The 26,562-nt window shown below is 41.7% G+C and overlaps 1 protein-coding gene across 6 annotated transcripts in view; it reads right to left on the bottom strand.

The window, feature by feature from the left end:
* The window catches only part of ptprk (protein tyrosine phosphatase receptor type K), a 687,062-nt gene that overhangs the window by 591,757 nt on the left and 68,743 nt on the right, over window positions 1-26,562 (bottom strand). Inside the window, exon 1 of one of the 6 annotated variants that reach the window (XM_072251550.1) lies at window positions 24,096-24,210. The exons of the other annotated variants lie outside the window; for them this stretch is intronic. Within the exon in view, the coding sequence (XP_072107651.1) occupies window positions 24,096-24,126 (31 nt within the window). The 5' untranslated portion in view covers window positions 24,127-24,210. Of the gene's footprint in view, window positions 1-24,095; window positions 24,211-26,562 lie in introns of those variants that run through there. 6 annotated transcript variants of the gene reach the window in all.

The raw sequence follows: 26,562 nt of genomic DNA, 5'->3' as shown, positions 1-26,562 counted from the left end.
TTTCCAGAATATTACCAGCAACCACCATGTTTGCAGCTGCTCTGGTAGTGGAAATTTGACCTCACAGGTTTAACAAATCACCATTAAAAAATGTGAGATTTGGAATAAAACTCACTTTCATGTTGCTTGGGCAAAAAAAACAGTAAATAAACTTCTTTTTCCAATTTGTGTTTGTTCACCCATGAGTGATAGTCTGTTATGGAAAAACCATGATAGGGGCCATTTATTTGGAAAGCAAGCCTCCAACCCTGAAGTGTGAGGTTGGATGTTTTCTGTGAAATAATCCATCCAATGGATGAATGCCTTAAATCTAGATTTTACTTCAAAAACAAACCAAATTCCATTTATATATATATATATATATATATATATATATATATACACACACACATACATACACACACACAGAATTTAGTATGTTTTAAAGTAAAAATTACAGTCGGCCTCCCTTATTCGCGAGTTCCGCATGCGCGAATTCAACCAACCGCGAATCGAGAAAACCCGGAAGTGCTCTTCCAGTACTTGTTGTTCGAACATGTACAGACTTTTTTTTCTTAACAGCTATTTTACATAGCATTTACATTGTATTAGGTATTATAAGTAATCTAGAGCTGATTTAAAGTATACGGGTGGATGTGTGTAGGTTATCGTGGATCGGGATTGAAAAAAAACCGGAAGTTCTCTTACTAAGTAAGTCGGAACAGGTATATCTGGTATTATTTAGAGTCAGTTAGTCAAACGTTTGTCTTAGTATATAGTATACATTTTACCTTTCTATGCATATAAAACACTTAAGAAACGTATGTTTCAGCACAGGGCTCGGGAACAGAAATTCCCGAGTTCGATCCAGTGACAGATCGCTCCCAAGCGCACTGACCATCCCTGCCAGGTCGATGTAGAGGATCAAAAACCAAAAACCCCAAAACCCAATAATTAAACCACTGCGTTGCTTAGTAATAGTTGTAGCTGTCGTCGGGGCAGGGATTTTCTCACTTTATCCTTTAAAATTGTTCCGATCATTGATCGACTGTAGCCTAACGCTTTTCTAATGACCAATATCGTTTCACCTCTTTCCAATCGCTTTATTATTTCCACTTTATTTTAAATCGTGGTTATTTTCGTGAACAGAAAAACTGCGGATTCAGAGCTCCGTCGCCGGGTCCTAATGCCCACTGCACTGAGACAGTTTAATTAAGGTCCGGGGTTCCGCTGAGTCTAAGGTCCACTGCATTTAGACAGGTTGAATAAGGGACTTCAGCATCCACGTTTTTTGGCACCTGCGAGGGGTTCCGGAACCAATCCCTCACTGGTAAGGAGGGCCGACTGTATATTTAAAATCAGTACACAAGTTTCTTCACATACATTGTCTATCAATTCAATGTACAGAACAATGTGTCAATGCCAATCATGTTTCTTCCTTAAACCAAGCATTTGAGTGGTACACAGGACCCAGTGTCCTCTGGCAAGAAAATTCTTCACTGTTCCTCCCCCACAAAGCAACAAGCTTTAGTCCATCATTCAACACTTATCCCTAGACTCCACCCTTGCCATGAATAAGGGCGTCAAAAAGGGGCAGCACTGTGCCGTAGTGGTTAGCACAACACGTTACAATACCAGTGACCCAGGTTCAATTCCCGCCACTGCCTGCAAGGAGTATCCCCCTGAATGCATGGGTTTCCTCCACGTGCTCCAGTTTCCTCCCAAAGATACACCGGTCGGTAGGTTAACTGCCCCATGTTTAGGGAGGATTAAACTGGGGGTTGCTGGGCGGCATGGCTCAAAGGACCTATTCCGGCCCATTTCTCAATAAATAAGAAATAACAAGGGGACATAGGCTTAAGGTGAGGAGGAGGAGGAGATGTAAAGAGGATCTGAAGAGTAATTCAAAAAACAGTGTGGTTGATACCTGGAACACTGCCAGAGGAAATAATACATTTAAGTAGTAGCTGGACACAAATAAGCCCGTCATAGAAGGATATAGTCCCACTGCAGGTAATAGGGATTAGTGCAGTGGGCAAGAAAGGTCACATGGGTATGAGATGCCAAAGGAACCATTTGTGTGCTGTATGACTAACTATGAATGAGTCAATGGGGGAAATTTCCATCTCCCATGGCCTCGGGAAATTTAAAATCCTCCCTTTATAAACAGTCAAAATGCCTAACCATGCTTAACTTCATTATCAGTACATCATGTGATGACCAGGGTGGCTCACGGTTAACAAAATGGCTTTTGCCTTTTATCTTTCAATAATTCCTGTGTCCCTAGTTTATGATTACCACCACCCACTCTTTACGAAAGTAACACACAAGCGCTATTTTGTTTTACTTGTCAGTTTATTTTCTGGCCAATTGCAGGTCATAGTGAAGGGAGGTGGGAGTGCTGAAAAGGGACACATGGAGAGAGGGAAAGTAATAAGTCTGAATGGTTATATGAAATGTATTTTGCATGGTCATTCATTTTCCTTGCATGTTATCAAAAAGTTCGATAGCTAACACCATCACAGAAAAATAAGGCAAAGAAGAAAGCCGCTCTGTTACTTTTCAAGATCTGTAAAGAGACATCCTTATATTCTGCTTGATTTTACCTGCTTCATTTTATACTCCCTTTCATTTCTTGCCCATTCAAAATGCATTAAACCACACATTTCTGGGCAGTGAATTTCAATTACCATCATTACTACTCTGCTGAAGTATACTGCTTTCTTCCTCAGTATTAACCGAACATTACAATTGTGGTTCCTATATTTAAGCTTAAATCATACATTTATTTTATGAAAAGCAGTATTTCCAGCACAGAGCAGCACTAAACCTCCCCAGGATATTTTTTTAAACATAGAACACTTCAGCACACAACGTTGTGAACCTTTTAACCTTCTCCAACATAAATCTAACCCTACCCTCCCACATTGACTTCCATTATCTTTTCACCCTCGTGTCTAAGAGCCTCTTAAACTTGGCAACTTCTACCACCACGCCCCACAGCGCGTTCCATGCACTTGCTGCTCTCCGTGTGGGAAAACCTACCTCCAACATTCCCTCCCTCTAAAATTCCTCCAATCACCTTAAAAGTTTGGATTTCAGTGTTATGGTTGCATACAAAGTTATACAGTTGCTGCAAAGAAGTTTATTTCAGTATTATAATTTTCAGTTAATGATGGAAAATAAAAATGCTTTGAGAGAGAACTTCTGTGCCATCTGGTGACCAGATGGTCTATTAAGGTTGGTGATGAATTTTAATAGATTTTTTCCATTGCAAATTCCTGTGCCCTGATTTATAATGGAAAAGATGGTGAAACTATGCCAAGTAATAATGAAACAGAGCTTAAGATAAATTTATCATAATTTTTAAGAAAGATGTTGAGCTTTTTCCCTGGCTGAAGTTTACTGGAAATGGACAGCAGGATCTTAGAACGTGGCAATCCATTTAGAAAAGGGAGTAACTTACTTCCTAGAAAGATTGCAAATCTTTGCAATTCTCTACCCAGAAGGGCCTTGAATGTGGAGACTGATCAAATGACTTCTGAACACTAAGGTAACAGAGATACAGTGGGAAAACAAATTAAGAAGCAAGATGAAACACAAGAGACTGTGTAGCTTACATATGCAAAATGTTAATAAGCAGTTTTTAAAAAAATATATTGCACCATTTTCCTTAAGATATTCTTTCTTCTGAGCAAGAACACAGAGCTTTGTGGAATTCCCTCTACCATTATCAAAGAGACCATTTACGACATTTTCAATAAGCATCTCTATTAAATGCAGACACAACTGGGAAAGAAACTTAATCATCTCCCCTTTGATTCTTCATGCAATTAAACTACATTAGAAAGTTATTTACTGAAACCTACTGGCCTGTTTTTGGGATATGGAAAGGAATGGAGCACCCAGATGAAACCCAAGTGGTCAATTAGAAAATATGCCAATTTCACACTCAGAAAACTTAAGGCCATGATTCAACCTAAGCTCTGGAAGTTCAGGATACTGCACTTCCATTCCATTCCTATTACAGAAGTTCAATTCTTGTTTCCAAGAGTCAAGATTGTTTAGTGTCATTTCCTGTGCACCAATGTAAGGAGAACAAAATTATTGTTACTCTAGATCTGATGTAGCCCAAAAAAACCCACAAAAGATAACACTATTTTAAAAAGCACCATCAATATAAATAACATCTATTACATACACAAATTGATTGTATGGTCATAAAGTGACATTTGGCTGTACATAAGGTAACTAATGGGAAATAAAGTAGTATTGGGGTTAGTTGGTGGAGGTGGTGGTCTTGGTGTGGATACTACATAGCCTCCTCCCTGATGGGATGTTGGACAAACAGTCCATGAGCAGGGTTTGTGGGATCCTTCACGATGTTACTGGCCCTTTTCCGGCATCTTTCTGTATCTATTGCCTTGACGCTGGGTCGGCTGGTGCCAGTGACGCACTGGGCAGTTTTGACTACCCACTATAGAGCCATCTTGTCTGACAGTTTCCATACCAGGCAGTGATGCAGCTTGACAGGATGCTCCCTAGTGCGCAGCTGTAGAATGACTTGAGCATGGATGTGCAAAGTCCAGCTCCCTTCAGCCTCCTCAGAAAGTCGAGGCATGGTGAGCTTTGACTGTGCAGGATTTGTTCTGGGACCATGAGAGGTTGGGTGCACTCCTTGGAGTATGAAACCGCTCACAGTTTCCACTGCTGTGCTGCAGAAGTAAAGAGGGGTGTGAGTGAAGCAAGTTCTTCTGAAGTCAATAACTATCTCCTTTGTCATGTTGACATTAAGGAAGAGATTATTTGCATGAGCCCTTCCACCTCCTCCTTGTAGGCAATCTCATTATTGTCCTGTCATCAGCGAACTTGACAATGTGATTACTCGGATGTTTGGCTATGCAGTCAGGAGTAAGTAGTGTATCTTGGGGAGAGGGTGTTTCCACCCACGTTGAGGATGATGGAGAATGAGGAGCAGCTGCACATCCTGACTGTGGTGTGTTCATTAGGAAGTACACGCTCATGGCCAGCGTTGTGTTGCATGCCTCGAAGCATGCATAAAAGTTGTTTGGAGCGTTAGGGAGGGAGGCATCACTGCTACAGCCAACACTGTTTTTCATTGCGTTATCAGTAATTCCCATGATGCCCATATACACTGGGGATTGTTATCAGACAGGTGTTCCCAAATTTTTGTGCGTAGGCAGTTTTTGCCCTTTTGATGACTCCTGGCTGCTCGGAGTGGTTCTGTCACTGGACTTTCCCTTGCTCTTCACAGCATCGCCGTGGACAGGAAAAAAAAACTAACAATTCAGTTATTAACACTTCCAGATTTTAGTTTTGAACCTCTCTCCAGGTCATACTTAAACACTTCCTGCTCAGATGTCAGAAAATGATCAACATGATATTAAGTTTTTGCACCATACAGCACTGAAAATGCAACAATAATTAATTTCATATAAATATAAGGGGAGCAGGATTATAAGGAAAACCCCAAGGCATTCTACAAGTTGTGTTTTTTTTAATGCAGAGAGTGGAGAATGTGTGGAATAGGCCGCTGGCAATGGTGGTGGAGGCGGATAGAGTCTTTTAACAGACTCCTGGATAGGTACATGGAGCTTAGAAAAAGGGCACAATGGGTAACCCTAGGTAATTTCTAAAGCAAGCACATGTTTGGCACAGCATTGTGGGCCAAAGGGCCTGTATTGTGCTATAGGTTTTCTATGTTCTAAATGTAATTGAATTGCTCCACTACCTGAGATGTTATTCACAGTGTAAAGTTTATAATAGAAGCAGGGGAAGGCCATTTGGCCTCGCATGGCTGTTCCACTGTTCAAGATTGACCATTTATTGGTTTCCTGTTTGCCAAATATTTAAAAATCTTTTTTTCAAAAATATTCAGTAACTGAAGCTCCAACAGCCTCTTTACTAGACAATGCCAATAATTCACAACATACTTGGTGTAAAAATTTGTTTACCCCTAAATCTGAATAACCATGCCTTCAACTGGAGACCGACCGGTATTATGAACAACACAGCAAGGGGAAAATATCAGCACTGCGTTTCCCTCGTCAAATAAACACAAATTTTTTATGTTGCAACAGTATCACCAACTATTTTTCTCATCTATAGAGTGTCATTCCAGTCTGCTTAATCTCCCTTCACTTATCAAACCCATCACTCCAGTGAACCTGTATTGCACTCTCTATAGCAAGATGGAGAGTCTGGATCTGCACAAAATATTCTGGGTAGAACTTTACTGGCATGAACATCGACTCCTCTAACTTCCACTAAGGCCCCACCTCCCCCTCGTACCCCATCTGTTACTTATTTTTATGCACATATTCTTTCTCTCACTCTCCTTTTTCTCCCTCTGTCCCTCTGAATGTACCTCTTGCCCATCCTCTGGGTCTCCTCCCCCCCCCTTGTCTTTCTTCCCGGACCTCCTGTCCCATGATCCTCTCGTATCCCCTTTTGCCTATCACCTGTCCAGCTCTTGGCTCCATCCCTCCCCCTCCTGTCTTCTCCTATCATTTTGAATCTCTCCCTCCCCCTCCAACTTTCAAATCCCTTACTCACTCTTCCTTCAGTTAGTCCTGACGAAGGGTCTCGGCCTGAAACGTCGACTGCACCTCTTCCTTCAGATGCTGCCTGGCCTGCTGCATTCACCAGCAACTTTGATGTGTGTTGCTAGAATTTTACTGGCCTTGGTTTAATGGAGGAAGATGTGGCTGTCTAAATATTTTTAAAATAGTACACATCTGCCTTCGTACTTGCTTGCTACAGTTGCTAACTTTCAGTGATTTGTGTACAGGGACACCCAGGTCTCGCTGAATACCAACATCTTCCACTGAAAATTGAAGAACAGCAGATGCAGGCATAACGAAGTTAAAACAAAATTGCCAGAAATACTCTGCAGGTAAGGCAGCGTCTGCGGAGAGAGATACCCAGTTAACGCTCAGGTCAGTGACATTTCAGCAGAACTGAAGTTTCAAAGTTACATCTGGACAATGCTCCATTATTGCACTTGTAAATTAGAGCTGGTATCACCAAGCTGCATTACACGCTCCCCTACTCTCACCCTTCAGCTCTGGACAGCTCTTTGATTGTGAATTCGACAAGGTATGAACCAATATAAAAATATGACGGCACGCTTCCATTCAAAATATCTTTATCAAAACTTTGCTCAGAGCAGCATGCAGGTGCACTACATCAAGTAGAGGTGAAAAACGAAAGAGCTAATACATTATAAAGTTCAAGTGCAATTATTTTTCAACCATACATAAATATAGCCAAACGACACAGCGTTCCTCCAGAGCCCAGATACAAAACATATTACCAGCAGCACACATAGTTACAATTTCAGAAAGCTTATAGTCCAAAACACAAAAGACTGAATATATCCCCAGGGGTATAGATTGTCCTGGTCCAGCTTGTTCTCCCACTGAGCGAACACTGGCGCGGCCATACTACAACCCAGCACATTTCCACCACACCCAGCAATGGCCCTGCTGTCTCCCCCTGTAACTGCAACAGGCTGCAACAGCCAAGGCAACCCTGCAGCCGAGAACCAGAACTGAGGCAATGCAGCTCCCTGGCTGCCAGTCTCCCCAATGAACGCACTGCAGTGTTGTACATTACCAATGCCCAACAGGGTCTTGCGATCGCAATAAAACATCCAAAATTACGATTCGCTCCGCTTGTCGGATCGCGCACCGTCTCAGCACAACGGGATGCAACAAGCCCAGGTGACAACACAACAACGGCGGGCAGCAACTCCATCACCATCGAGCAGCTCACTGATGGGGTAGTTCCCCAGTACTGGACGTTCTTCGAAACCAATAGTAATTTTTCAATCACAAGGACTCACAAGACGAACAAATGCACCTTTGATTTGACTGGGAGGCCACTGCGTCTGAGTGTGCCACCATCCCCCTGAGCATAAAGGAGGGAGGCACCAGAATAAATGGCATCAGCAGTAAGGATCAAGCTTCTATCCAGTCATGAACTTGAGTCAGGTTTTATATCACCGGCATATTTGTTAACTTTGCAGCAGAGGTACAACGAATTGAACAATTCCCTTTTTCCAACTGTATGAGAACTACTTCATGCAGTCAAAGCAACATTCTACATTTTGTCCGAGTCTGCTCCAAATTTGATGACCTTTACAAAGGTGGTTATTTGCAATGACCCTATGAAACCAAGCTTTGCACCTATTCAAACCTCAACTTGGAGAACCATCAAGGCATCCTTGCTACAACAGCTGTTATAGTTCTATTTCTTGCTATTAAAATTATGCAACGAGCTACTCTGCAGTCAACCACCATCATAACTCCGAAGAGAAGGTACTTGTATACTGTCTTCAATTGTCTCCGAGCTGAACATGCAACACAGAACACAAACGAGATTAGGAGAGCTGAATAAATGTTTTGACAACGTAGAAGGTATTGCAGCAGTGCCTTACAGAAGATGGAAAGTGGACGATGTAGGAGCTATGTATCTCTTTTCTCTCTGTCTGTATTGCATTTTCTGTTGCGTGTTTATTATGGGTTACAGTAATTTACCACATGCATTGGGGCGTGTAGAGGCAACTGAGTATAGTGATGCATTCACACTTTATACCATTAGCTTTTAGTTAGACAAAGAGAAAAACTTAGTAGAGGACATGGATTTTTTTTTTTGTTGGACGCTAAATTATTTGTTCCGTTACATTAACTTTGCTTATTTTGTTGATTTATTTCACTATCACCACTCTAGTTTTGTAAGTTTTTTTAAAATCATGATAAGATAGTTTGTCTTTACAGGCTTCATAATAAAGGGTCTTTATTGTACTCAGTTATTTGGAAGTGCGTCACAGTGCCAAATCCCTTGGTCTCTCAGTGTTCTTGGTTGTTTTTCAAGTAACCACTACAGATAGATTGATAAAGTAAAATCTGAAAGCCTCCAGTCTAAACATCTGAAAGACTCCACTGGTGACACAAGAGAATATAGAAGCTAGAATCTGGATTAACACACAAGTGGCAGCTCAGCACGCCAGTAGCATCAAAGAAGGAAAATGGACAATCAATGGTTCAGGCTAAGACCGTTCATCTGGAAAAAAAAGTCCCTCCTCTCCATTGGTGGAACCAGGAGTAAACTGGGCAACACTTTACTGAGCACTTGTGCTCTCTCTTTTGTGGCTGTCTGGAACTCCCAGTTGCCATTTTAATTCTCATCCCCATTCCCACACCAACAAATCTGTCCTCTGTCTCTAACCCATCAGCACGAACACTGAATTTGTCAACTTGTAGTAAACTGCTCCCCTCTGTGCCTTTTTTCTCTCCTTCTCAGCAACCCAGTTCTCACCCTCATCCCCGTCAACCTGCATGATTCTCCTCCTCCATCCACTCGACCTGGTTTGTCAGACAAGCACATGTCCCTAAAGGTCCCCATCACAATCTTCCCACCTGGTATCTCCCTCCATGAATCCCACCTGACACAGTTGAGTTCTCCCAGCACCTCGCGTAAAAGCCTGCTCCACCTACGAATCATTGTGCAGTTCAGAACACTAACCCACCAACTAACCTTTTATGCCGATCTAAACGGAGGAGGCACGCTTTGATTGGAAATGGAGTTTTGATGTACTCAAGAGGAAGGCAGATGTCCAGGTAACAACGCACTGGAAAAGGCATGAATGAATTCAACCAGTTGCTAGGCCAAGGAAGTGCGCACAGGATATAGCAACCCAGGTTCAATAATGCGGCTGTCTGTAAGGAGTTTGTACGTTCTCTTGCCGTAACTGTGTAGGCTTCCTCTGGGTGCTCCAGTTTCATCCCACATCCCAAAAACGCACGGGCTGCTAGGTTAATTGTCACATGGGTGTCATTGGGCGGTGCAGGCTTTCTTGGCCAAAAGGGCCCGTTATTGTGCTTCAGCTCTAAGTAAAAAATTTCAAAATGATGTGGAGGTGAAGGGAATAACCAACACAAGTCTGTTATTAAAAACAGCTTTGAGTTAAAGATAATGTTATAAAGGATGGAATTGAAGATAAAGCTGCAAAGTTTATGAAAGAACCAACTGCTATGACATCATAACTGTTTGCTTTGGATGAAACAACTTGTCACTGGTCGAGCTTCTCCTCAAGGTTAGAAGGCCCTTGGTTCAAGGCTAATATTAGGAGTACAAGTTCAATCTTCACAGTGCTATTCCAGCAGAACACGGGATAAGTACTGGTCAGGATGGATGAAATCTGCCTGCAACATCATCATAAGAAAGCACTGTAACTGAGATCTGTAGTTCGATGAGGTGGTGTGTCACCACGATCTCAATGAATGAAACTCAATGAAAAGCATCTCAGTAATTTGCAGGGAAAAAAAACTCATTTTATTGAATCCATCTGCATCCTGAAACATGCATTCAGTCTACAATCAACACTTGCTGCTCTAGTGTGCACTGACTTGCTTTTTAGTTCCAAATTGTCTTGTTGTAGACACCCACACATCAAAGCCTCTTTGATAGTACCTTACACAATCAAGATGCAGATCAAATTAATGTTCGTCCAAGTTGTGTGATTTATTTCACCTTCAGTGTTTAACAGAAGAACCACAGCAGTTCAAGACTGGGGCTCTCTTGCACCCTTACAAGTGCTGCAAGAGATGGGCAGTAAATATTGGTCATACCAGCTATGCCATCTCCCACAGAATCAGGATAACTACCAAATTTCTCAGCAGGTCAGGCAGCATCTTTGAAGGGGAATACACAGTCGATGCTTCAGTACATCACTGGTAAAGCCCTCCCCACCATTGAGCACATCTACATGGAGTGTTGTCACAGAAAAGAACATCATCCATCATCTGGGACCCCCACTACCTAGGTCATAACCTCCTCTCGCTGCTATCAGAAAGAAGATACAGCAGCCTCAAGACTCACATCACCACTAAGTTCAGAAACAGTTATCCCTCAGCAATCAGGCTCTTTAACCAAAGGGGATAATTTCACTCAACTTCTCTCACCCCAGCACTCAAATGTTCCCACAACTTATGGACTCACTTTCAAGGACTCTTTATCTCATGTTCTCAATATTTATTGCTTATTTATTTATTTTTTCTTTTATATTCGCAAATATAAAAGAACACTGGTTGTCCGCCCTGTTAGTGTGATTATTCTATTATGGTTACTAGATTTGAGTATGCCTGCAAGGAAATGAATGTCAGGGTTATATATGGTGACCTATCAGTATTTTGATAATAAATTTACTTTGAAATTTGAGACCTTTCATCAGGACCAGATGAAGGCTCGAAATTCCAACTGTCTATTCCCCTCCGTAGGTGCTGGCTGACCTGCCGAGCTCCTCTGACATTTTGTGTATGCTCTCCAGTTTACCAAATTCGTCACTGCTGACTGTACTAGAGTTTTATGACAAGTTTCAAAGTTTGCACAGGTTCAACTTAGTTCAATGACAGCATCCACTTTGGCTGTGATTTTGTATCCGTGGTGCATTACCCCTTAATTCATGGATTAGGTTTATCATGATCATGCTGCCTAAAGAAAACAGGAACAAATCTGAAAGGCCGTATTTCATTTTTTGCAAAAAAGAGAAAAAGTTTGAAGGATGTGTATTAACACAGTACCAAATTTGAGGGCACTAAGTATATTTTTGCTCTTCTTGGATTTTGATCTCAAAATTCCTGACTTAAGTGGTAATAGAAATTTCAGCTCCTTGCTTCAGAGAAGACATTCACCAGCATCATTAACATTTCCCTTGTGTATCTCTTTTACTCCACATTTAAAGTATAATCAGCTCACATTATACTTAAAGGAATTCATTTCAATTTGAATCTTACATACTTAGCCCAGTATTTTCTACCTGTGCACTCTACATTTGTCAAATCCAGTTTGGATGTAATGGGATTATTCCCAAGTGACTGGGGTTTTAATTACATCTGCAATGACATATGACGTCTGAATTAAATATCACACCTAAATTGCGAGTTTTTAGGTTCTGCTTATGAGCATCAACCATTGATAAATGTAATAAGTCAGCACATTATCTGAACTGAATAAAGACCTCATAAACCATTCCATATATTTATCTTTACACAAGGCAAGCATATGAAGAATCGCATACATTATTCTGTGATAGTTGTAGATCAAATACTGTAATCAGTTTTTATTTCTGGTTTGTCAGGCGCTGTCATCAATATTGAAACACAAAATGTCAGCTCTGATTCAGAAGGGTGTAGGTTGAAGTATCACTTGATTTGACATCTGATGTACTAGGATTGCTATATTATTTTGAAAAGATGCAATTCAAATAGAATTGCACACAGTATTTAATTATCAGTCTACTTCAGAATTAAACTTTGGACTAGTTAAACTAAAATAAAGCTAAAAGTGAATGTGTATTTAAAAAAATTTGAAGGAAGAATAGGTCATTTGGCCTTTGTCTATTCCACCATTCAATAAAGTCATGGCTGACCCTTTAATTCAATGTTGCATTCCTGTGTTAATGCTACGTGCCTTAATACAAGGGTCCCCAACCTTTTTTGCACCGCAGACCGGTTTATTATTCACAATATTCTTGCGGACCGGCCAACCGGGGGGGGGCAGGTAGGGTTGCCAACAGGCAACAGTAGCAGTCACATATGTTGTGTTTACCCCAAGAAAGAGTACCAGGACCATGAAGCCTTGCGCGGGCACCTGTGTGCGTACGCGTGTACATGCCAATTTTTTTCTACAAATCATTTTTGGCGATTCTGTTCGGGGGTGGGGTGTTAATCACAACCGGAATATAGGTGATAAGTCAACTATGTCACTTATAAGTGGCTAATACACTCAATTTCATTTCTAAGAGTGTTTATCTAACGAATTTGATATTGAACACACAGCGCATGTTTTCCTCGCATGAATATAGTGATAATTCAATTATAAGTCACTTATAAGTCAATGGCATCATAACATTTTAAGTAACATTTGGATATTAAACACACAGCACATATTTTCCCCGTACGAACATATAAAATCATTGCAACACACCAATATCGCTGAATCAGTGGGCGCCCTGGGCTTGTTTCCCTGCAACAACACGGTCCCACCGAGGGGTGATAAGAGACAGCGATACTCGAAGGGGGTTCCTTATGTCCAGTCTATTCCGCAATTTAGTTTTCGTTGCATTCATTGCGGAAAACACTGCTTCGCAGAGATATGTTGGAAATGGGAGCAATGTTTTCAGTGCTTTAGTGGCTATCTCAGGATATTCAGCCTTGACTTTGATCCAGAATGCCAGCAGAGATGTTATGTCAAACATACTTTTCAGCCCGTCGTCATTTGCAAGCTCGAGGGGTTGATCTTTTCCCCGCACTGACATGAATGACGTATGGGTCATGACCTCGCATGCATTCAAGTTAAACAGTGGGCGTGACAGGGAATGAGGAAAGGTGCAGCTGACTCGTATCGTTTCATCATGGCCCGGTAGCACATACTTTGCGGCCCGGTACTGGTCCATGGCCTGGTGGTTGGGGACTGCTGCCTTAATAGCCAAACAAAAAAATCTGGAATATACTCACTGACTGAGCCACCACTGACATCCTACAGGTAGTGAGTTGTCAAAGATGTATTATCTTCTGGGTGAATAAGATTTCTTATCAGTGACCTAAATGACCTATCTCTTACGTTGAAACCCTGTACCATGGTTTCGAAACAACCCAGCTAGGGGAAGTATAATTGCTTCATCTACCTCATCAACCCCAGTAATAACTTTAATGAAATTACTTCTTCTGGTAAACTCAATAGAATACACTCCATTAAGTCTCTTGTCAGAGAACAATCTCTAGCAACACCGATCAATTCTGCTCATCACAATCTCAAAAAAGCAACAAATTTGTCAAATATGTTTTCTTCTTCACAGAACATGCAATGTTCAATTCTAATAACATTTTTTGCGTGCCCTGTTAACAGTTCCTTAAAGATTCCTGCATTTTCCCCAATTTTGCTGTAGGGAAGAAAATATACTGTCCATTTTAGCTGGTGAAATAAAAACCATTAAATCAGTTGTGACAAGTTACAGAACTTTGCAAACTTTTCAAAGTAAATTATTGAAGTACATATATGCTACCTTGAGAATTATTTTCTTGCAGTCATATACAGGAAAACATACAATAGAACTTTGTGAGAAACTACACATCAACAAAGACTCACAAATGCCACTGTGCAGAAGACAAACTGTGCAATAAAATACTGAGAACAGGAGTGGTAAGAAGTCCTTAAAAGTGAGATCTACAAATAAGAGGGATCTTTGTGTTCCTGTCCACAACTTGCTGAAAGCAATAAGTCAGGTACAGCAAGCAATTAGGAAAACCAAACGTTATCCTTCATTGCTAGGAAGTGAAATACAAATATGAGAGCCAATGCTTCGTTCTACAAGTTTATTAGCAACATCACACCCAAGGCAATGTGTACAGTCTAGGCTTTCCTATTTGTATAAAGCTGTAATAATATATTGGAAGAAAAATAATTTCTAGCCCAATACCTAGACAGGGCATACCGTCTTACAAGGAAAAAACTGGATAAACTCATCTGGAGTTCAGAAGGGTGAAATGGGCATTGGTTAAACAAATTATTCAGTATCATGTACAGAGTCAGCACGTTACTTAAAATTTTGATAAACCCGTCTATTGATACACAGCAGAGATTATCCTGACCGGTTACACCACGGCCTGGTATGGAAACATCAATGCCCAGGAATGGAAAAGCCTATAAAAAATGGTGGACACAGCCAGTACATGCTTGTGGGAAATCAGATTTGTGGGCTTAGTGAGTGGGAACAGAAGAGATTCATTGCCAGATAGTAGAGTAACTATTTACAAGACAGACACTAAACATTCAGTAAACACTTCAGGCTACAGATACTTAGCTAAGTTGAGCACCCAAAGCAGCAGGACAAAACAAACACTAAACCCAGGCCCTCTGCACTGCAGCACACTTCCACTGTCTACCGTTTCTGCAGCACCCTTGTCTACCTCGTCCACAGCAACCAGAGAGGAGCTGTGACAACATCAGCTAAATGGAAGCGAGTCAGAGGGGCTGCAATGGCCAATCCACAGGCCAATGCCCACCTCCCACAGGGGAGTGGCTTTCAAGAAGAAGGTAAGTTTAGACATTTACTGCAATAATATATCACAGGCAAGGTCTGCTCCACCAATGAACACATCTACATGGAGTACAGCCATCACCAAGGGCCACCACCATCCAGGGCACGCTCTCTTCTCGCAGCTGCCAACGGGCAAGTATAGGAGCCTTAAGTACCACACCACCAACTTTCAGAAGTTATTACCCTTCAACCATCATTATCCTGAACCAGCATGGATAACTTCCCTCACCTCAACTCTAAACAAATTCTCCAACGTATAAACTCTTTTACTGCTTTACAGTGAATGCCCACAAGAAAATGCACCTCAAGGTTTGATGTGGAGACACATACATAATTTTGAACATAAGTTTACTTTTATCTTTGAAAGAATGCTGAATTTTTAAAAAATATTTATTTTTATTTATTACAAAAAAATACAGCACACCCACGAAAGCAACAACCGTAACAAAATCAAATTAAATATTGAGCAGCAAAAGGGAGAAAAATATAAAGACAAAAGTAAACATACACAGCAGAGGCGCACTGCACCAAAAAACCTCAGTCCTCACCCCGTAAGAAAGTCCAATACAGGGCCCCATATCCTTTCAAAGATGTCCCCTCTGTCCTCATTACATAGTCTCAGTCTCTCCAAATATAAAGTATTTGCCAGTTCTCTCAGCCACAGATCATACGTAGGCACAGAGTCTATTTTCCAAACTTGCAGGATTAACTTCTTAGCAATCGCCATTCCAAATAATACAGCCATTTTTTCATACATATTGGCTGAAGATAGGGAGCTTGTTGCTCCAAGGATGGCTATGAGCAGGTCTGGTTCTCACCACTTCCCAAAAGCCTCAGAGAAACAATTAAAAATACTTTTCCAATATGCATAAAGCTTACAACATGACCAGAATGAATGCTGAAAATTTTTGACAGGTTGGATGTGGAGAAGATAATGAGCCACTACCTCAAAAAATTAAGAGGTTGGCAAATAAGACAAAGATGAAGTTAAGTTTTCTGTCAGAGAGAGGGACATGAGTTTTCAAAACTCTCTTCCTCTAATAGGTGCTGTTTGATAAGTGGATATACCTGATACCTTTACAACTCTGGTCTGCATCTACTGCAGACGTTACCTTTGTCCCCTCCTTGATTTTCTAGTCTTGCATCTGTAAATTAACATGCATTTCCACATTTTTCCAGGTCTGGTGAAGCTGCCCTTGATCCTAAACTGCAGCTGACTCTCTCCTAACCAATTCTGCCTGACCTGCTGAGTGTTTTGAATGTTCACTAAATTTTCAATAGATGCAGGAATTCGAAGTTGCAAGGACAAAATGGTGTATTCCAGCTCATAATTTAGTGTATTATCTATCATCACAGCCATATTCTTGAAAATCAGACATTGGTCAAGGAATTGCGGTGATTTATTGAACTTCAGACTTGTTAATTTCTGCTAATTGTTTTCACACACCAATTTATTTCGAGCTCCTCTCTCACTATGGACCTCTCAATTATTTCCAAAAATTTTGAAAAAGTCACAAGATAGCCGTTTCATTTCTGTAGTTCCCTTATTCCCCAATATAATTTCTCAAAGTTCAAAGTAAATATATTATCAGTACATGTATGTCACGATATACAGTAGTGAGGTTAATTTCCTTGTGAGCTCATGCAATACATCTATTAGAGTCAATGAAAGACCTCACCAACACAGCGGACAACTAGTGCGCAAAAGACAACAAACTGTGCAAATACAAAAAGAAGGAAAAAAGTCAAGAACATGAGAGGAAGAATCTTTGAAAGTGAATTCATAGGTTGTGGGAACAGTTCGGTAATGGGGCAAGTATAGCAGAGTGAAGTCATCCTCTGGTTCCAGAGCCTGATGGTTGAGGGGTAATAACTGTTCCTGAACCTGGTGGTGTGAGTTCTGAGGCTCCTGCACCTTCTTCTGATGGCAGCAGCGAGACAAGAGCATGACTTGGGTGGTGGGGAACCCTGATGTTAGACACTGCTTTCCTGTGGCAATGCCCCATGTAAATGTGCTCAATGGGTGGGGAGGGTTTTACTGTGATGACCTAGGCTGGTTACACTAATTTTTCTATGATTTTCCGTTCAAAGGCATTGGTGTATCCATACCAGGCTGTGATGCGGCCAGTCAAAATGCTCTCCACCACACACCTATAGAAGTTTGCCAAAGTTTTAGATGCCATGACGAATCTTTACAAACATACAAGAAAGTAGAGGTGCTGCCATGCTTTCTTCGTAGTTACACATAAGTGCTAGGCCAGTGCAGGTCCTCTGACATGATAACTCCGAGGAATTTAATGTTACTGATCTTCTCCATCTCTTATTCCCCCAGTGTGGACTGCTTCATGGATTTCTAGTTTCCTCCTCCTGAGGTCAATAATCAGCTCCTTAGTCTTGCTGACATTGAGTGAGAGGTTATTGTGGCATCACTCAGCCAGATTTTCAATCTCCCTCATATACTCTGATTCATCACCACCTTTGATTCGATCTACAACAGCGGTGTCATCAGCAAACTTAAATATGGCATTGGAGCTGTATTTAGCCACAAAGTCATTAGTATAAAGCGCTTACAGCATGGTGCTAAGCACACAGCCTTGTGGTGCATCTGTGCTGCTGGAGACTGTGGAGATGCTGACAACAATCCAAACTGACTGGGAACAACTGAGGAAATCCAGGATCCAATTGCAGCAGGAGGTATTGAGCCTAAGGTCTTGAAGCTTACTGTTTAGCTTTGAGGGGATGATAGCATTGAATGCTGAGCTGTAGTCAATACAGAGCATCATGATGTATACATCTTTGCTGTGCAGATATAAGTGAAGAGCCAATAAGATGGCACCTACTGTGGGCCTATTGTGCTGGTAGTCAAATTGGAACGTACTCAAGTCACTTCTCAGGCAGGAATGATCCACATTAACTGTAGCCCATCTTTTCTTTTTATTCAGTTTTGGATCTGCAGAATGTATTCTGAATTTATGCCATTTAGCATGGCGGTAGTACCACCCAACTTGCATAAAGTCAAAAACAAACTGTTGAAACTCAGTAGGTTATGCAGTATCAATGAAGGAAAATGGCAGATATTTCAGGTTAAGTGTAGGTCCAGATGGAAGCACCTCAACCATAACATCAAAGTTCAAAGTAAATTTATTATCAAAGTACATATGTCACCATGTACTACCTTGAGATTAATTTTCTTGCAGGCATTCACAGCAAAGAAATACAATATAATTTATGAAAAACTACACACAAAGACTGACAGCCAATGTGCAAAAAACAAACAGCAAATAAAGCAAATTAATAATAATAATAATAAAATAAATTAACAATGCTGAAAGCACAAGTTGTAGAGTCCTTGAAAGTGAGTTCATACGTTGTGAAATCAGTTCAGAGCTGAAGTTATTCATGGTGGTTCTGGAGTCTGATGGCTCCTCCTTAGGGGGTCAGAGGTAGAGATTAGGGGATTAGTCCTCATTTGGGGATCGGGGTGGAAATGGTCAGTAACTTTCAATTCCTTGGCATTATCATATTAGAGCTTCTGTCCTGGGACCAGAACATTGGTGCCATTAAAAAAAAAAGTGCACCTCCACTTTCTCAGATGTTCGCGCAGATCTTGCATGTCATCAAAAACTTGGACAAACTTCTATTGACGTGTATTGGAGAGTATCCTGGCTGGTTGCATAACAGCCCGTTACTCTCTACAGATTCCGCTTGACATGCTAAGTTCCTCCAGCAGTTCTTTTTTTTTGCTCTAGATTCCAGCATCAGCAGTTTCTTCTGTCTCAATCTTGCATGCTGAGATCTCCAGAATGAGGTAAAAAAAATAAATACTGGCTTTTTATTCCACAAAGTTATACAGCTTCATTCTTCTGGATCTACCCGGCTTAGCCAATGGACCTGGCTTTCCATTGTGCTTTATCCACCCCAGAGGGGACTGAACATAGAGTTCTTGGTTGAGGGAAGGCAGTAAGCAGCCAACTGCAAACTCTTTGCTCATGTTTGGCTTGGTGCCAAGAAAGTTCATGAATACTGCCAGACTCCTCCCTCTCAACCTTAACCCCTGGCACAGAATGGACACACAGACAATGATAAGAAAAATATATGACATGACTTTTTAAACAATGTTGCTGTACTGCAATTTTGGAACAAGTCCCAGGGTGCTCATGATTGGTTAGAATCCAAATCAGATTTAACATCACTGGCATAACTCGTGAAATTTGATGTCTTGCAGCAGCAAAACATTGCAATACACGCTGGGGAGGCTAGAGCCCATAATGGAGATGGCTGAGTATGCAACTGCCTGTAGCTTTTACTGAGCCTGTGTAATAGCCCACCCATACCAGACTGTAATACAACCAGTTAGAATGTTTGCACAGTACTTCTGCAGAAATTTGCAAGTGTCAGGATCCATCTTTGCCTATTTCAATGCCGAGGATCCATCAGATTGTGTTATACTGAAGTTCAAAGTAAATTTATTATTAAAGTACACAAATGTCATCGTATATACAACCCTGAGATCTGTTTTCATGGAAGTATACTCAGTAAATCCAAGAAACATAACAGAATCAGTGAAAGGCCACACCCAACAAGATGGACAAGCCAAGGTGCAAAAGGCAACAAATTATGCAAATGCTATAGAAACAATAATAATAAATAAATAAGCAAAAAATGTCAAGAACGTGAGATGAAAAGTCCTTGAAACTGAGACCATAAGTTGTGGCAACGTTTCAATGGTGGGGCAGGAAAGTAGAGTGAAGTTATCCCCAGTGATGCCAAGAGTCTGATAGTTGACTGCTCCTGAACCAGGTGGTGTGAGTCCTGAGGCTCCTGTACCTTTTTCCCAATGGTGCAGCGAGAAGAAAGCATGGCCTGGATGCTGGGCATCCTTGATGATAGATGCTGCTTTCCTGTGACAGCAATCTGTGTGAATGTGCTCATTAGTGGGGAGGGCTTTACCCATGATAGACTGGGCCGTAATCACTACTTTTTGTAGGGTTTTCCATTCAAGGACTTGGAGTTTCCATATTCTCCAGAACATATCTAAATAAGTTTTAGATGTCACATCCAATCCTCACAAACTCTTAAGGAAGTAGAGGCACCGCCATGCTTTCTTAGGTGCCAGACCCAGGACAGATCCTCCGAAATGATAATACCAAGGACCTTTAAAAATTGTTGACCCTCTCTACCTCTGATCCCCCAATAAAGACTGGCTCACTGAACTCCAGTTTCCTCCTCCTGAAGTCAACAATAAGCCCCTTGGCCTCGTTGACATTAAGTGAGAGTTTGTTGTTTTGGCGCCACTCAGCCAGATTTTCAATCTCCCTCCTTTATGCTGATTTGTCACCATCTTTGATTCAGCAAACGACAGCAGTGTCATTAGCAAACTTAAATATGGCACTGGAGTTGTGTCTAGCCTCACATTCATAAGTATAAAGTGAGTAGAGCAGGGGGCTATACACACAGCCCATTGCTGAATGAGATCGTGGAGACATTGTTGTCAATCAGAACTGACTGGGATCTGCAAGTGAGGAAATCGAAGATCCATTTGCACAAGGCCTCTGTCTTGAAGCCTATTGATTGGTTCTGAGGGGATAATGGTATTGAATGCCTTTCACTGCACTTCCATTGCAGCTTACTGCAGCACATTATCCAATGAAGTCGGTTAAGAGTCAAACACATTTCTGTTTGTCTAAAATCACACAAAGATCGGGCTGCTTAAAAAGAGCAAATTTCTTCTCCAAAGACATATTAATGAAGTAGAAGGATTTTTAAGACAATCTGGAAATTTAAATGAATAAGATTTTAATTCTACTGCTGTCATTAAGCATGTATTTCCTAACCTTCAAGCCACTAGAATACCGGTCCATAACAGAACCACAAAAGCATAGACTGCTGGAATAGCAGACACAGGGCAGATAGAATTTCACTCGGTAAGATACAAGGTGGTCACTTTTGGTATTAAGACTAGGGAAAATCAATAACAAAGCTGTTAAAAATATATGGAATCTTGAATTGATCATTTGAAGCACAGTGTACAAAAGACAGTTATAAACTTGTAGACACAGAAAACTAAATTGGCCTGAGCAGAATTGCAACTACCTTTCCAAACTATCCTTAGGAAGGACACCTGTTTTAGTAACAGTACAAAGGACACTTACTAAAATAATTTGCAAGTGATGGCAAATTTCAGATAGGAATTGACACAGAATAAAATAGAAGTGCTCTCTTTAGCAGTATTTCGATAAAAATGTTTAGAAAATAAGAAGGCTGTTTAAAGGTTCAATAAGCAGACAGCACAAATTTATGGTTACTGATATCAGAGATAACATGAGAGAAAAAAATTATTACTGCCCCCACCAGAATGGTTAAAATTTGGAACACAATATCTGGTACAGATAAGTAATGGTTGAATAATGAAAGGCAGCAATCAGGAACCAAACCATTGCTTTATCAAAAAAAAGTTTTAAAATATTCTGTGAATGCCATCCCACAGTTTTATGGTAATTCATGGATCTGGTTTTCATGCCTTCCAAATAAGAGTATTTTAACCATATACCGTTATGGCAAAAGCTTATGGAAGATCAACTGATGTATAGAAAATTCCTGACGCCTCATGCAACTGTATTTGTTCAACTCAAAATATAATAATGGAGTATCCAAATTTTTTAACGAAAACTGGTCCAAAAGTTTTTAGGAAGAGGTGCAGTCGACGTTTCGGGCCGAGACCCTTCGTCAGGACTAACTGAAGGAAGAGTGAGTAAGGGATTTGAAAGTTGGAGGGGGAGGGGGAGATCCAAAATGATAGGAGAAGACAGGAGAGGGAGGGATGGAGCCAAGAGCTGGACAGGTGATAGGCAAAAGGGATACGAGAGGATCATGGGACAGGAGGTCCGGGAAGAAAGACAAGGGGGGGGACCCAGAGGATGGGCAAGGGGTATATTCAGAGGGACCGAGGGAGAAAAAAGAGAGTGAGAGAAAGAATGTGTGCATAAAAATAAGTAACAGAAGGGGTACGAGGGGGAGGTGGGGCCTAGCGGAAGTTAGAGAAGTCGATGTTCATGCCATCAGGTTGGAGGCTACCCAGACAGAATATAAGGTGTTGTTCCTCCAACCTGAATGTGGCTTCTTCTTTCAGGATGAGGCTTTTCATTCTAGGACGAGGGAGATGTCTTCATTTTTTAAAGAAAGGGGCTTCCCTTCCTCCACTATCAACTCTGCTCTTAAACGCATCTCCCCCATTTCACGTACATCTGCTCTCACTCCATCCTCCCGCCACCCCACTAGGAATAGGGGTCCCCTGGTCCTCACCTACCACCCCACCAGCCTCCGGGTCCAACATATTATTCTCCGTAACTTCCGCCACCTCCAATGGGATCCCACCACTAAGCACATCTTTCCCTCCTCCCCTCTCTCTGCATTCCGCAGGGATCGCTCCCTACCCAACTCCCTTGTCCATTCGTCCCCCCATCCCTCCCCACTGATCTCCCTCCTGGCACTTATCCGTGTAAGCGGAACAAGTGCTACACATGCCCTTACACCTCCTCCCTTACCACCATTCAGGGCCCCAAACAGTCCTTCCAGGTGAGGCAACACTTCACCTGTGAGTCGGCTGGGGTGATATACTGCGCCCGGTGCTCCCGATGTGGCCTTTTATATATTGGCGAGACCTGACGCAGACTGGGAGACCGCTTTGCTGAACATCTACGCTCTGTCCGCCAGAGAAAGCAGTATCTCCCAGTGGCCACACATTTTAATTCCACATCCCATTCCCATTCTGACATGTCTATCCACGGCCTCCTCTACTGTAAAGATGAAGCCACACTCAGGTTGGAGGAACAACACCTTATATTCCGTCTGGGTAGCCTCCAACCTGATGGCATGAACATTGACTTCTCTAACTTCCACTAGGCCCCACCTCGTACCCCTTCTGGTACTTATTTTTATACACACATTCTTTCTCTCACTCTCCTTTCTCTCACTCTCCTTTTTCTCCCTCTGTCCCTCTGAATATACCCCTTGCCCATCCTCTGGGTCTACCCCCCCTTTTCTTTCTTCCCGGTCCTCCTGTCCCATGATCCTCTCGTATCCCTTTTGCCAATCACCTGTCCAGCTCTTGGCTCCATCCCTCCCCCTCCTGTCTTCTATCATTTTACATCTCCCCCTCCCCCTCCAACTTTCAAATCCCTTACTCACTCTTCCTTCAGTTAGTCCTGACGAAGGGACTCGGCCTGAAACGTCGACTGCACCTCTTCCTAGAGATGCTGCCTGGCCTGCTGTGTTCACCAGCAACTTTGATGTGTGTTGCTTGAATTTCCAGCATCTGCAGAATTCCTGTTGTTTGCCCAAAAATTTTTTAAGTGTTAGTATTGTCCTCCATGATCTCAGCAATACAATGGTCAATTTAAATGTAGCTTTTACATTTAGTACTGGGTGTTACCTGAAAAGATAACATCGATAGTTTAAAATGATGGAGAGAAAATTAAAGTAATTTGGCTCCTTAGCTCAATGTGCATTTCCGTTAAACTAAATAAAAAAAGATTCCCTAATAGTTTAAAATCATCTGGAAGAGCTGTAATACACCTACAAGTTGAAATCAGGAGTCATTTTTCATTATCTTTCCTCCAACAAATTGTAATGCGATAATTTAGCAACATTTTTCATGCCATTGACTTTGAATTTTTGAAATTAACCTTAAGTTCTAGTATTCGAGAACTGAACTTCATTTTGCATTTCAAATATATTAACACAATTTAAAAATGGTAATTCCGACAGATTTAATCATAACTATTTCAACCCTTTCATAGGTGTAGATGAGAAATGGATAAAATATTTATGCCTTCAGAAAGTTCTTTTTCTTTTATATTCGGTAGTCTTAGACCTAGCTCTTTGGCGACAGTAAATAGTATTTGAGCAAATAAATGCCAAAAGCTGTCTGGCTCTCAAAATCAGAAATATTCAAGTCATATCCGAAGAACATTTCAGTTGAATATTAACCCACCTGAGACATACGAGTTTGTACAGAGATACATTACTTTGCAGGCAGATTTATGATGGGACTGCTTTCCAAGTGGCTCTTACAATTGCTCAAGCTACAGCATAAACCATGCCACATGCGAACATTGCCCATACACTGGAAAGCTGACTGATTTAACAGTTTTGAGAGGTTATTTCCACTGCAAACAATTATAGAAGTTTACAGCAGAGCGATTACACAGCCTCAAACAGGTGACTTGAAACTTTACCTAAGTTCGCTATTCAAATGCCTCATGTAATCATTAACAGCTGCTTGAATACCCAGCTTTGCTCGAAGTCAGTCAGCAGTGAAGAGCACTAAAAAGTCAGTGTGCTTAATGTGTTTCAATTTGAAACCGCCACCGATGGCAACACAAATGGTAAGCATTTATCTTAAATTGTCTGTCATGATGCATTTGAGTGGTAGGAATGTAATCAAGCGTTTAAAATACCACCACAATAAAGTTCATTGGAGGACTTCAGGTTGGCAAATTCTCTGTTCTGCTCCATTTATGTTCAGGTTTAACTGTCATTCACCCATACATGAATATCCATGAATACAGCCAAACAAAACAGCATTACTCCAAGGTCAAGGTGAAAAACCCTGTACCAACAGTCACACACACCGGCACATACAAGACCAAGCACATAAGATAGCTGTAAAGTACAGTCCCATTAAAAACTGTCCAAGGCCCCGAGTCCCATGAACGTTGCAGCAGTCTGCAGTCCACCACAATGCAGCCTGTCCTCTGCTGAGCAAATACAGGAGAGCAGCACCAACTCCAGCTTGGATGCCACACCGCACCAACTCCCACCGACTCCAAAGGCTCTCTCTGGGGTTGCCAGCTTTCTCACTCCCAAATAAGGGACAAAAGTAGCAGTCAAATATGGGACACTTGTGTTTACCCTGAGAAAGACTACCATGAAGCCTTGCACATGCATGACGTGCGCATACGTGTACATGCCGATTTTTTTCTACAAATCAGTTTTGGCTTAATCTCCCTGATTCTGATATACTGTACATACATTATTTCTACTTTACATAGGCTATGTATTTACCATATCATTCCTGCTTTTACTATATGTTAGTGTTATTTTAGGTTTTGTGTGTTATTGGTATGATTTGGTAGGTTATATTTTGGGTCTGGGAACGCTCAAAAATTTTTCCCATTTAAATTAATGGTAGTTGCTTCTGCGCTTTACGCCATTTTCCGCTTACGAATGGTTTCATAGGAACGCACTACCTCAGCGGGGGAAATACGGGACAAGGGCGGTCCCATATGGGACAAACCAATTTAGCCCAATATACGGGATGTCCTGGCTAATACGGGACAGTTGGCAACCCTAGCTCTCTCCTGAGCAGCTGTAAGCAGGCAGCACTGCAGCCTGAGGCCTAGTTCTCACTGTGACCGAAGCCACACAACTCCCCCCACCATCCACCCCGATGTCCACCAATAAATCAGTGAATCGGATTACAGCACTCCACATTAACAACGTCCAATATGGTGTTGTGATCAGAAAAAAAGCGACTAAGATGATCACTCACTGTTAAACTGCACACCGCCTTCACGCACTGACTCCTCCAATGCCTCTCTGTCACAGACATCAGGGTGATCCGCTACAAGTCCAACTCCTTCAGTTTCTCCGCCAACAACGGCATACCTGCAGTGTCTCAACTTTTTAATGTCCAGCAGGATTTTGCTATCGCAAAAAATACATTTAAAAAAAGACAGTAACACCTTTGGTTGGACCCATAGAAGCAGCTGTGGTCGAACATGCCACCATCTTACTGGAAGTCCAGGACAAAGTTTTAAGCCATTTGTTGCTTTACCAATGTGGCTGGTGTACAGCAAAGAGACAGTGAAGCGTTTTCATACATCAAAATATTTAGAGTACTTCAGTTCTCTTAAACGTTGCTATAGCATTAATCAGGATTTGGAAAGTTAAAGATGTTTAAAGCTACACATTTTAGCATAATTACACTCACAGCAAAACAACACAGATGGATACTCCTCGGCCAAACCACAGTGCCCATTTAGCAGGGACTAACTTCCTGAGTAACTGTTCCTTAACTTGGTGGTGTGAATCCTGAGGCTTTGTACATGGTTCCTAATGGCAGCAGCAAGAAGACAGCATGTCCTGGGGATACACCAATGCTCTTGAATGGAAAATCCTGCAAAAAGTAGTGGAAGTGGCCCAGCCCATCACGGGTAAGGCCCTCCCCACCATTGAGCACATCGACATGAAATGCAGTTGCAGAAAAGCAGCATCCATTATCAACAGCACTGGTGTACCCATAATAGGCTGAGATGCAGCCAGTCAATACACTCTCCAGTAAAAGTATAAATCTCCCCCCACCCCCGTAGGTAGCAGGCGGAGCTACATCTTCACCGAAGGAGATACAAGGACTCCTCTCCGCTACCCTGCAGTTCATGCTTGGGCAAGGTGCAGCA

This window comes from Mobula birostris, chromosome 2, assembly GCF_030028105.1.
Source record: "Mobula birostris isolate sMobBir1 chromosome 2, sMobBir1.hap1, whole genome shotgun sequence".
In the NCBI taxonomy this organism is placed as follows: domain Eukaryota; kingdom Metazoa; phylum Chordata; class Chondrichthyes; order Myliobatiformes; family Myliobatidae; genus Mobula; species Mobula birostris.
This window is presented reverse-complemented; position numbering and strand designations above follow the sequence as displayed.